A 14,155-nucleotide genomic window follows, 5' to 3' on the forward strand; every position below is an offset into this window, starting at 1 on the left:
ATGTACCTGATCAGCAGCAACTAATTTGGTTTTTAGGTCCAAATAAAAGTTATCATTCAGCTTCAGCGGTAGAGGAATCAGTTTGATGGTTGTTGGTTCAACAGGAGCAGCAAGAGTTTGTTTGATTTGGTAATCAGCATGATGAGATTGAATGCAGAAATCCAATATTTGTCCTCAAACTAATTGTATCGGAAACCAGCTGATTCGAAGAGCTTGATCAAAGTCTTCGATTGTAACATTCGTTTTCAAACCAATAAAGGTTTTCAATCGAGGTCGATAAATTTGTTTCGGGTAGTAGTGTTGATCAGCTGGAGATGAGATGGGTTCATCTTGAGTGAAAGAGGTTTGATTACCTTGATAGTATTGATCATCAGCCATGTTTACTAATAATCCAATCTGTTTACCTTCAATTAATCTACTGATTCCTTTAATAATCAAAAGTAACCAGTAGAGAAAATCCAGTAAACAGAAATGAACAAAAGTAACCATATCAGCAAAAGATTATCACCGACAGATGATAATCCTGTCGACTTATAAGGTGGGACAGCAGCAGCAACAGTAACAGCTAGAAATTCAGCAATGGAAACGATTAGTTTAATTTTCCAAATATGAATTCCAAATTAATTCACTTCCTTGGAAATAAACCAAATCGATTCCTGAAATTAAATTAATTAACTAAATCAACTTGATTTAAAATTAAAACAAATTAACTTTATTAAATTAAATTAAAATCAAACATAATTATTAAATTGAACCTTCACCATCAAAAGCTAATGATTGATTGATCTTGTTGTTGTTGTTGTTGTTTATCATCATCATCAACAATGAAAAAAATTAATAAAAATGATTATTGTTGTAAATCAACAATCAACAATTAAATCAAATGTTGTTTTCAAAAACAACCGCAACAATGAGCGACATCAAAATTTACAACAATTAATTATTTACCAAAATTAAATGTAGGGGAAAAGTAGGAGGCAGAGAAAAAGAAAAATGAAGAAAAAGAAAGAGAAATGAAAGAGAAAAAGAAAGAGAAATTAAATCAAGGGAAAGAGAAAAAGAAAGAGAAATTAGAATCCCTTTGATTTTCTTTCTCTCATCTCTTCATTACATTACATACATACAAATACTTATCACTCTGATTTTTGTATCTTATTTACTGATAACATGAAAGTGTATCGAGATTCAGTTTTTCAATCAAAGATTTAACTTGATTATGATCGATTGGCCTTCTAATTGTTATCATAAGGCAATAACGGGATAGGCAAGGAAAAAAAAGAATCACAAATTATCAGGTTAATCTACTGATGGGTGTTAATATGATGATGAGGATGCTAAGAAAAGTGAAAGGTTTTCCTTTGAAAGGTGATGGAGAAAAAAAAGTTCAATTGATAAATGACTTCTGAACAATTGTAGAAACAATTGTAATCTTTATTACAATCAACTTCAATTATATACCAATGATGTTGATAATGATGATGATAGAAAAATGCTTCGGATTTGCTGAGCTGAATTTTTTTCTTCTTCTGCCATTTCATTTCATGTGATCCATGAAAAATGGCATTTCATTCAGTTACTTTTCTGTCTGTGGCCTGTTAATCTTATCCATGTGTATCTAATATAGTTCAATAGTGAAAGTTCAATATCATGAAACATGATTATGATGAAAAGGTCAGATTATTGCTTAGTAAATTGTAGTTAGTCCCAAAAAGAATCAAGAACATTATTATCAATTGATTTACTTCCAGTCAATGAGTTTTGTTTATCTCTCTCTCTCTCTCTCTCTCTCTCTCTCTCTCTCTCTCTCTCTCTCTCTCTCTCTCTCTATTTCCATCATCATGTAATAATAATATCGAAAAAGTTGATTTTTGTTTTATCTGGAATAGAAATGGAAATGATATTATCACCAAATTACATAATTCGACACGAATATTTTCAAAATAAGATCAAAATAAAGTTCTAACCAATATATCTATTAATATCTGAACTGAACATGATGATCGAAAGTTAAATCATCATTATCTCAATCTAATCATGACTCCTAATGGGTTAATAATCTTGAAACTATTACTATTATGATGTTGAAGGAAAAATGTTTTTTTTTCCTGTTTTGTGAATGATAATCACAGGATAACAAATGATAATAATGATAATATCATCAAGAATTAACCATTTAACTAATATTATATATTAGGAATGCTAAAGATTATTCTGATAATAGTGATAACAATTAATTAACTGTTGATTTTTTTGCTTCTCCTTCCCTGTTAGCCTTATGTATAAACTTTTTTGTTTGAAAAGGTTTTGTGGCTCATAATAGTAATTGAACATTAGGTAAACGTATCGCTCATTTAAGCTCAATTAATAATATGAAAAGGTTACGGAAACAAATGAAAGTTATTCAATCAATTATTTGAATCACGTTTTCTGAATGATAAAAGATGAATATCATCATTATAATAATATTATTATCATCATTTGATATTCCTTGCAACTTATGAACCTCGTATTAATGTTGATAAATGAGTTAGAATAGGGAAGAGTGGGGATGAGGGTGGATTCTAGAAGTGTTTCCCGAATAGAAGATGATGATGAGTGAGAGAGGGAGATTGAGATTGAGGGAGAGTGAATGAGGTGCAGGGCGATGATGATGATGAAAGAGAGGTTGGAACAATCAATGGAAAAGTTTTTATTCTGTTTGGGATATTATTGTTACAGGGAAACAATAAGGATGAGGATGAGGAGGTTATCATGATAATGATGATGAAATTAGCTGAGCCAATGGTTAGGATAAATAAGAATAGTGTATCAAAAGAATGTGTTTAAGGATGAGGATGGAGATTTTTTTTCTTCCATTCTTATTGTTACCGTTATTCATTTCTATTGTGATGATAAATACTTAATATTATTCAGGTTAAATTTCTGAGCCATATGAATGCTTGGAAATGATAAGATGGCGATGATGAGGATGGAGAATAATTTTTTGTTCTGTTTTCTTTGGCTTCTTTCACTTATCATCATGGAACATTTTTTTTTTCTTCTTCCTGTTGACTGTTTTTCCATAGTTATAATAATAATTGTCAGGCCAATTGGGTTCGATTATTGTTCTAATAAATTCGTGGGATAGTTTATTGCTCTGTTTTATCATTTGATTTGCTGGACATTTTGGTTTCTTTCAGAATGCTTAGAATGCTAAACATTCACATTCATTTTCTTTCGCTGTGATATAATCTAAGTGGCGATAAAAACGATTCATAATTTGAAGGAAAGTTTCAGATTTTCAGTTGTGATAATTATCATGGTTCCTTCACATGGTCACATCAATGTTCTAGAACCGAATGAACTTGTCAATCTTTGGAATAGCTTCAGGTATAAGTTAACTCTCTCTCTCTCTCTCTCTTGAAAATATCATTTTTATGGATATTCAATTTCCGTTCTTGAACCAGAATTTGCATGATAAAAGTTACGAATAAAATGTTTCATTTGATAGAATTGAAAAGAAAAATGTTCTGAGGTAAATATTATGTTAACATGATTAAAATATTCAAATTGAATTAGTATATGAGAGAAATGTTGATCTTATTTAATCAGCTGAATGAAAATTTCAATATAAATCAGCTAATTCATCTTAATGAAACAAATAAAAGTTCTGGGGAAAAATATGCAATGATGATGATGAAAATTTGAAGATAATTTCTTTGAAATTGAGACAATTTCAATATATATTATCTAACATTGAGATTAGATAATAAAATAAACTGAAATAATGATTGTTATATAACAAGAAAAGTCCATAGGGAAGTGAAGTTGAAATTGAAGTCAATGTTAATTATATTCATTACATCAAATTCAACGTTATAAAGATATAACTTTTTTTCTTGGTCAAGTTAATTTCAACCACTCCCAGTTTATCATCACCATCATATTATTATCAATGGTCACCTCCCTGTTGATCAATTAAGAGTAAAAGATAACGGTATCTGAATAACATGTAAGTTAAAATGCTCACCAAGAAAAGGATGATAACAATGTTATCAACTTTATCTGAATTACAATTATCTTGAGAGATATTCAAAGATTAGAAACACTTGATATCACCAGGAAACTGAACATATATTTCATGGAGAGAGAGAGAGAAAAGTTCTGAGCTTGAAATTTTCGTAAAACTTTACCTGAACTTTTGCTTAATTTTCATGGTCTTTTCTTCAGATTCTTTAACATTGTTCAGAATAGTTTATTGATATTTTTACTGTTTTTCCATCAAATTTTCATTTCCTCATCAGAAGTTATGAAATCGAAACATTGATTTACTTTAATTCAGTCTCAATGCAATTAACTTGGTAACTATAAATGAGAGAGAGAGAGAGAAACATTTATTCATTCATTTGATTTCTTTTTGTTAACTCTTAATGGGCTCAGGGAATGTTTCATGAAAATAACATAGAATTAGTTTCAGAATAAAAATCAGAACCATTATTATCATCATCTGCATCTCAACATTTCCTTGTCAATCAATCAAAAAGTTCTTGGTATCATAATGGTAAAACATTTTATCTTCTTCCATTCATCTTGTGAATAATATTCATGATTGTGATTCTTCATGACTGAAACCTCACTTGACCATCATCATAATCATCATCATCATCATTTAGCTTTACTGTCGATTGGTCAGCGAAGGGCTGCTTAAAGCAGAAGAGAAGCCAACAAGAAATCATTAGAATATTCAAAATCCTATGGATATTTTACAATTCATTTATCATGGAAGAAGAAGAAAAAAAAATCTTTTCCTCCATAAGAGCTAATCAAATACACAGAATAAGAAAGAGATAATTCTCATTTTGTAGATGACCATTGGTAAGACAAATGTTCAATGGATAATAGAAAATATTTGTTTACCTTGATCACAGTTTACCTGATAGAAAAATGAAAGAAAAGTCATCAATTATATTGATCTTCCAATGAATTTGATGTATTTAGAATTTATCACTTTAAGATGATCCTCTCTTTAAAACCATCGAATCGTTTAACCATCAACAACAAATAAAACCCACAAGATGAATACTAAAGATTAATGATAATCAGAAAAGGTAAACCTAATGGTCATCATTTCATATAAAATATAACCAAATTATCATCTAAAGGCGATTCCATGATAATTATTAATAGAAGACGAAAAAGCAAAGCCCATTCACCAAGATTATTAGGATATTTGAAAAAGTTTCGAGTCTTTTTTTTTCATCCACTTCCTTCATTGTAAACCAAATTATCGTCCTAATCATCATTATCTTCATAATCATGATACTTTTGTATTGTTATCATGATTGTTTCTCTCTCTCTCTCACTATTTTCTTGATTAAAAAGCTTAAATTGAGATAAAAGTTAAAGTTGTTAGGCCAACAACTATTTAAGATCCACTGAATTTAGTAGGAAGACTCAAGTTGAAAGTAAATTACTCAGTAAATAATATCTTCTAATCAGAGGGAAGTGGTTACTTAAATGAAGATGAGGATGATCATGATCATGATGATTAAGAGGAAGAGGAAACACCAAAGGTAATAGTTAGAAGTTGATGGTTAAAGTAACAAAATGTAATCAATGTTGAAGGCACGCATACGATGAGCATTTATATTTATATTATATTAGTTAACTTAATAAATATGATCATTGAGAAATAAACAAGAAAAAATTAACCATATCCAAGTTCAACTTGAACCCAACAGATTAGGATAAAGAGGATTTGAAAAAACTTTACGAATTTAAGGATTTGGATTTGATTCCATATGATTAATTGTTTTGATTAACAGTTTGATTAACTTTCCTCTATTCTACTCTGTGATTTAATATTAAAGTTAATCTTTAATCTCAGGGTGAAAATTGATCAAGATAAATGTTACATTCACATGGATTTGACTTGTTATCATGATTATGATAAAAGTAAACGATAATAACGGTAAAACTTATATTCACTAAAAGATTAAGGTGATTACCTATTATTTTGTTTTTCTCGGTTCATTGTGACAAAAATTGTTCAATATTATCATGATTATCCTTACCAATCATATTAATTATCATCATATTGCCAATAAATTGACTCATTCTTTCAACTAATAACCTTAAAAAAGTTTTTCGTTTTCTCTTTAGCTTTTCAAACAATTGAAACTTAGTCTTTTTCCCACTCACACTTTTCAATGCTCATTTCAAGACTCTCATGTTGTCAATTGTTTTCATGATAACGATTCTTAAATGTTGTCATTTATTAAAAACTTTACCATCATCATTGTAAAGATTAAGGTAACATTTATCTTGGAAGTTTATTATTACTCTTGGTGAGTCTTATATACATTAAGATTGTTTTCCTGTGGATAAAATTAAGTCGATTTTTTTTCTCTCTCTCATTCTCTCCCATGTTCTAACCTTTTCCACCCTCTCCATTATCCTGTTTTATTCTGTTGAACATTCTGATTGACTCTATACAAACTTTAACCCTAATCCAATCTCGATATTTCAATAGGGAAATGATATAATGTTTTTCATGGGGAAAATGTTACAGAGGAAAATGTTTAGAGAAATATTTCCCTCTTAGTTTTAAGTGAACTTACACTCCAATCTGTTCATCCATTTAACTCCCAGAATCGACAGATTTTTATCATCTTTAAGTCTTTTCATCATCCTCATCCTCATCCTCATCTTCATCTTCATCTTTTAACCTTATTCTTTGTTCATCATCTTATAATCTTTCTCTCTCTCTCTCTCCCTCGGAAACACCAAAGTTACTTTAAGAATTTTATTTCCTTGTTTCTCATTCTATGTGAATGTATTTCCAATCCACAAATTCAGGGGGAAACTCTGAATATCTACAGACTAGAACTTTCCTTCCCTCGGTCTCATGTTAATCTACTTCTTTTCCACCATAATCACCATCTTATTAAGGAATGAGCTCAATGAATATATATTGTATTCTGGTGGACTGAATAAGATGCTATTCAAGGTGATGATATAATAATATCAATAATGCTACAGGTTAGTTCAATTAGTGATTAGGATACTCAGGGTATTGATTTATTGTCAATATCCGATGATAAGTTTTATTGATTTTCCATTCAATGGTATATATAATATGATACTCAAGCAGATAAATTGAAAGTGTGAACGATTTTCATGGTGTGTGAGTTGATGAAACTTTCTCCCTATCGATAATTAATGAAGATTATTCAATCAATTCAAGTTGATAGAACTTGAAATTGGTATTGAGAAAAAAAAATCTCCAACAAGGAATAATTTTCTTCTTTCCCCATGTTCTAATTATCTTATGATTTAGGTTTTTCAATGAGAATTGAATTTGTAATTGTTAAAGATTAACCAAGTTAATTGGGTACCTTGTTAATTGTTAACTAACTGTTAACCTTAAACTACTATTAAGACAATAATGGCTGAAGGAAATAAGTACGATGATTAAGGTTATTATTATCACAATGATACAGAACTTGGAGAGAGTGGAAGAGAGAGAGAGAGAGAGAGAGATGAGGATGAGGATGAGGATGAGGATGAGGAGACAGTGGAAGGAGAGTTTATTTTAATTAAAATCAGCAAAGAGACGATGGATGAGTGAGGGTGGAAAAAAATTCCAGGGAGAGAGGAGCATCTTCTTGGAAGATTTCAAGACTAATCCATTCAATTATCACTTTTTATATTCTCATGTAACATAAGAGAGACTTTTTTTTTCTTCATTCGAATCTTTTGAACATTCTTATATATACTGAGAAGATGGTGGTGATGATGATGAGAAGAGAAAAAATAGTTCCTCATCCTTTTATCTTCCTTACCCTTTCTCTTCATCTTCTCTTTCATCCTCATCCTTATCATCATCAAATTGAATACCATTTACCTCATCAGATGAATAAGCTGATTCTCAACATTCACAGGGAATTTTTTTCTTCTTCTAACAAAATTTAATTAACAGTCACTTAATTATCTTCTGATAAGTTTTTTCTTCTCTCTTATCATCATTATCATCTTTAAGTATCTTCTCTGTTAATAACTTATTGGTTTCTCATCTTCATCGCAATTCATAACATCTAACAAAAAGTAACTTGATTCAGTTAAAGAAAACGTGAGATTTGAGTTAACATTTCATCATTTTCATAATTAGGCCAATTGTGAATTTGATAATTGTATATAAATTTCCGTGTTATTAACGAGTGACAAATGAAACCAATTATAATCAGTTAATTACAATTAACAAAATGAAGAGAATTTCAATTTTGATTATAAGTTTCCAATTGAAATCGTTCTGTTATTTGCTTTCCATGGGATTCCAGGTGAAAAATATAATACCCATGGAGTGAAAAGTTATCACAGATGAAATAATCATGAAAACATGAAATTCAATATCGATAATAATTTATTGGTAAAAATTATTCACAGAAATAACTTTTTTAGCTCTCACTTTTTTCACCACTGTCACTCAAAAACAAAGTTCAGTGGAAAGATTCAGTTCATGGTTATTATTAATAATGATATTATATCAATATCATGATAATAAAGTTATCATGGTGAATGGGGAGAGAGAGAGAGAGCCGAGTATCCTGAATGAATCAAAAGATAGATGAAAATGAATTTTCTATTAATATAATAATAATAATAGTAAAAGGAATTGATTATGATAATGTTATTAAATTGTTGTTCAAAAAGAACAAAAAAAATGAAATGAATTCAATTGAACACAGAAATATTATCATCTTGTGAATATCACATTATCATGATGGAAATAATTTTCTCATGAAATAAGTTTTCCTCTTTCCAATTGAGTTGGAATAATTTTTCTTTCGCATTCTGATTAAATGGTGGCTTCATTTTTATGCTTAACTTTGCACAATTAACTTAATATTGTTTGTTCAAGTTAATTAAATGATAATTCATCTCTGTCAATTTGTTGCCTTCTCCATTTGGTCAAAAGTTATTGCAGTTTTCTTGCTGAAGATGAACATCTTAAAGTTGATGAGATAAGATGAATAGTCCCCATGGTGGTTTTCATGGTGATTGAATTGATACAATGAATAGTGGCCAGTTAATAGGATAATTAGTGTCAAATGAAATAATTAGTGGTTCCAAAAGGTTAGCATGTGCAATATCAATGGATTAGAAAACATGATCTGTAACAGATTAACAAGAAATTAAATTAGTTAACAAGTTTAATTGGATCTGATCAGAGATGAATTATCAAAGTTCTGGGAAAAATAATTCGATTCACTTTTTTCCCCCTGGATGACATTGTGACTTTTTCTGTTTGAAGTCGAGCAAAGTGAAAAGAATACCATTAATTTCAAATGAAATATCATGAAGTGGGAAAAATAGGGGGAGAAAAGTTCTGAGTGTATTCTGATTCATTTGACATTCTCAATTCAAAAAGAATTAGAATTTGATAAGAAAAAAAAATGTTGAAGGTAATTAGAGTTTTTAACTGAGAGATATTTTTATCATATGTACCGTTGATTGACATTTCCTATGTTTACCAAAAGGATTGTTCAATGTTGACATGATGATAAGTTGATATTTCATATAATTCGTTCATGGGTGTTGGAGGTTTAGATAAAGTTATGCAAAGATATTATGATGATGATGACAAAGGAAAAGGTTCTCATTTAATACTGAAGAAATCTTATCATTTTCTTTTCTTCATAAACTCCCTCATCAGCATCTTCATCTTTTCAACTCATTCTCACCCTCATACAAAGTCATTCAAGATCTTTTCGGTGTAATTGTGACATATCATCAGCTCAATTCTGATTTGATATCATGATGAAAGAGAGAGAGAGAGAGAGAGAGAGAGAGAGAGATGATTCTCTTTTAACATATTAAATTGAACATCTTCATCATATGATCACAAAATTATAAGTTCTGTCTGAATATTCACCATGAAATGAATGATAGACTTGACATAGTAAAAAGAAGAGGAAAACTTATGGAATCAAATTATTCGCATCAAATAAATCGGAGAGAAAATGTTGAAATAGTAACAATCAGATAGAAATCAGTGAATCAGAGAGATGAATAAATTCAAGCTCATTGAATACACAAAATTCAACTCATCAAATTCATCCGACTAAACTCGTACCTTAATTCATATAACCAGCAATTAGTAAATCTCCTATTTGATTATCATTAATGTTCATCAACAACGAGGAGCAAAAAAAAATCTAAACACTAGCCTGGAAAGATCAACACATTAAGATAATATTCAAAAAAAGTTCTAAACTATGATAATAACTTATGTTAATATTGAGAATTAAATAAGCTTACATTGAACTTTTAAATTGTTATTAGTTAAGCACATTTTCCTTGTATATAAAAAAGTTATTGAATATTCCCATAGGGTTTGTTACAATTTATTCTGATACTTTGAGTATTTCAATTCCAACTCCAGTGATTATCACAAAACGATCAGGCCTGAAAACAAGATGAAAGAGGAAAAAAAGAAACCAGAATTAACATTGGATAGAAAAATAGTTGAAAAATAAATAAGAAAAAAAAGTTTATCATAAATTATCTCAGATTATGTTATCATTTTCCTTTTCGTATTCAGGTTGATGAAATCTCTTCATGATTATCTAATGATAATTCAATTATAACATGTATTTAATATTTTCTCTCAATCAGGATGAGAAAAAAAAATTATATCAAATTGAATAATTATATATATATGATAGATGTTCAATGCTTACTTGACATAGAGTATAGTTGAAGATGAAATGTCAGCAACAGAGATTAAGCGAGATAAAATTGGATGAATTGTTATATCATTCGCATCAGAATTTACTGAATAGCTCCATATAGCGATCTTCTGGTCAATTGAACATGTGAGAAGTGATACATCATCGAAAATTGACACAACTAGATTAGTGAAAATCGAAAAAGAAAGAAAAAAGTTAGAATATTCGACTAAAGAAAAAAAAATAGCAAAATAAAGAGAGATATTCAATTCGATTGATTTAATGATTACCTGATATTTGTGAACAATGAATGGTACCAACTCTTTTTTGGACAATTAACTCAATATACCCACCAACCAATCTAATTAGGGATGCAGTTAGTACTGCATCATCACCAGAGGAAACAATTAGCCAAATATCATCTTGAATATGGGGAAATTGAAAACAAAATGTTAAAACTGTGGACAATTAAAGTTAATTTTGTGTGATTTTATATGATTTACCTTTGATTAATTTTGAATCAATACAATTGATTCCTGCTTCATGAGAGGATAAGCTATTTTTTTGTTTAAACCTTGAAATGTTTAATTGTTCAATTTGAGATTCAAGAGTTTCAACATTGTTGATTTTTTTCACTTGATTGTTGATTATCCAAAATCTTAGGTCACCATCATTTGATCCAGTAATTAGAGTATCATTGATACGATGTAAAGCCAATGGACAATAATTGCAAACTTTGATCTCTTTAAACGGGCTCAAACTGTTTTCAATTAATGAGAACATTTTGATAAATGAATCTGAACTGGTCACTGAGATTAAATAGCCACCCGATGATTGTGATTCCACAATGTTAATTGTTAAATAACGGGATATTGGGTCATTGTTTTTCTCTAAGGCTGAACGTAAATGTTGTCCTCTATTTTTATCGTCCACAAGATTATTGTAAACTTGAACAATAACCATTCGTTGTCCTTTACGAATTGTTATTGACCAAACAATTAACTGAGATTGTCCACCAGCAGATACCATGAGTACAGATCCATCGGGCTTTTTGATTGCGGCCAAGGCTCGAACTGCACTTATATGACCTTTACAATTATCGGTGTTTTTTAAATGCCCAGTGACAGAATTGAATTGACTTAAAACTATATTACAATCTTCACCTCCAGTGGCAATGATAGCCACAGGCTCGTCATAATCAATCAAGCAGCTACAGTTAATTTTACTCGAATGAAATTTGGACTTAATGTAAGGATTTGCCATGTCCAGTGGTGTAAATAGACGGGAAATAAAGTGTAGATCAGATTTACTATAATAGGAGAAATTAAGTGAATCATTGACAATCTTAAAATCCCAAATACGATGACCACCTCCACAATTAACTGTCCACAAGCGAGATGAATCAACTTTCCTCCAAACGACAAAATTATCAGATGAAAAACCAACAAGAGTAAGTTCATGATCAGAGTCAAATGAAATCCTTTCAATCCAATCAAAATCGTTTTCTATTTAACAAAGTAAACAATAAAATTAGTTAATCATTTTCATATTAATAAATCAAAATTGTAATAGAAAACAAAAACTTACTTATTGGGACTAAACGGAGTTTGGTTAATGTTTCACCATTCCAAAGATATTCAATTACTTTTCCATCTCTACCACTAGAGAAAAGGGTCTTCCTGAATTCAGGGTGAAATTTCAGATCAGTAATACCATGCTTATCATGAACTGCTCGGAGTGACTGGATTGATGTTATTTGTTTATTTGAGAAAACGGAAAGATTACCACTGGCATCTCCGACAATTAAACGATAGTTGTCAAATAGAGCACAATTAACCCAACGATGTCTACATGGGTTCATTTCATAATCATTAACCATTGCTTGATTATACCATAATTTGATTGAACCATTAAGCCCAGAAGTGAGTAAAATTTATTATTTATAAGGAGACATGATAAAATTTTACCATCATGAGCTTGGAATGAATATTTTTCAACCATAGAGGGTAAGGTAATTGCTTTAACAATACCAAATCTATTGGCACAATAAAATGTATTCTGATCACTTAGACAGCCAACACAATAAGATTCAAAAGTTTCACTTAAATATATTGATCGGTCCATGATGATTGTACCATTGTTAACATGGAGAATTGAACATTGCCCATTGTCGGTTACACAGAGTAAATTGGGATCGGTGGATGAAGATGAATTCAGGTAAGAGATGAATTTTGGTAAAGATGATAAACAATTACCTGAAATCCGTTCAGATTGAGCTAATTTACCTTTAAGAGAAAACCTTTTTACACTTGTATCATTGGATCCAACATATACGGCTCCTTGTTTGGGCGAAGTGGCAAGACACCATAGCGATGATCCATCGGAATTATTTGTTTTGTACATTAAAGCTCCAGAATAAAATGACCAGATACAAATCTCTTCATTTTCACCGCAACTAATTAGATAACCATCCAGTGTTGTTAAGGAAAATATTCTCGCAGTGTGACTATAAAGTTGATGGAGAAGGATAAATTTACTTGAAGCCCATGAAGATGCATCACCAATTAAACAATTTAAATGGGACCAAACGTTTATACACCGATCATCTGAGGCAGTGAACAAAGTGTTAGATGAATAATCGTATTCAATTGCAAAAACAGCGCCTTCATGGTGATTAAGTGTGGAAATTATGTTGGTCGATCCATTTTTGTAACACCAGATTGATGTTGTTTTAAAAGGTGTTCCAGAGGCAATAAAAATATTCTCAGAAGAATCAATTGACAAAATTCGAGCAGAGTAAATGATACACTGGACAGGAGATGAAATTTTCTCTGAAATCTTCCAAGTTTCCATATCAACTGTTACAAATGAATTATCAGATAGAACAGCGAAAATAACATCATGGTGAAGTTTGATTGTTGTTATCCATTTCTCCAAGAAAATTAATTCGTTAACAAATTCTAAACTGACTGAATTTCGGATAAATACGTCTTTTATCACTTGGAGAACAACTAAATAACGATTACCACTAACGATCACAAATAGATCATCATCAATAGATCTGGTTTGTATTCCATGGATAGAGAATGGACTAAATAATCGTTTACTTGCAAGAGATTTCCATGGTTTCTCAAGCTCACCAATAGGCCATAATTCAAGTTTATTTCCCGACCCTAATGAAAAAAAAAACAAAATAAATCAAATTAAATCAAAAATCAACCAAAAAGTAAAAACTAAATTGTGAAAATTAATCAAACCAACTTACCGGTAAACAAATAATCATCATGTATATGTAAGGCTGTAATTGGAGCCCAACAATCAACATAATTAAGTTTCAAAGCTAAAGCCATTTTAAACAGAATAAAAAAAAACGATCACAACTAATCAAGTTAAATCGGCGAGAACAATTAACAGTTTGAATTAAAGAGAAACAAAATTGAAAAAGA

The 14,155-nt window shown here is 30.1% G+C and overlaps 1 protein-coding gene across 1 annotated transcript; it reads right to left on the minus strand.

The window, feature by feature from the left end:
• Positions 1 to 8,606: 8,606 nt before the first annotated feature.
• LOC128394932 (WD repeat-containing protein 6-like) lies at positions 8,607 to 14,133 on the minus strand. Its single transcript, XM_053355310.1, is given in 8 exon segments — positions 8,607 to 9,152; positions 10,300 to 10,446; positions 10,722 to 10,890; positions 11,000 to 11,131; positions 11,213 to 12,214; positions 12,297 to 12,644; positions 12,647 to 13,882; positions 13,975 to 14,133. Coding segments are annotated over 7 exon segments (3,033 nt in total). The 5' UTR covers positions 14,060 to 14,133; the 3' UTR covers positions 8,607 to 9,152; positions 10,300 to 10,385.
• Positions 14,134 to 14,155: the final 22 nt, after the last annotated feature.

This window comes from Panonychus citri, unplaced genomic scaffold, assembly GCF_014898815.1.
Source record: "Panonychus citri isolate SS breed McGregor unplaced genomic scaffold, ASM1489881v1 Contig00140, whole genome shotgun sequence".
Classification (NCBI taxonomy): Eukaryota; Metazoa; Arthropoda; class Arachnida; order Trombidiformes; family Tetranychidae; genus Panonychus; species Panonychus citri.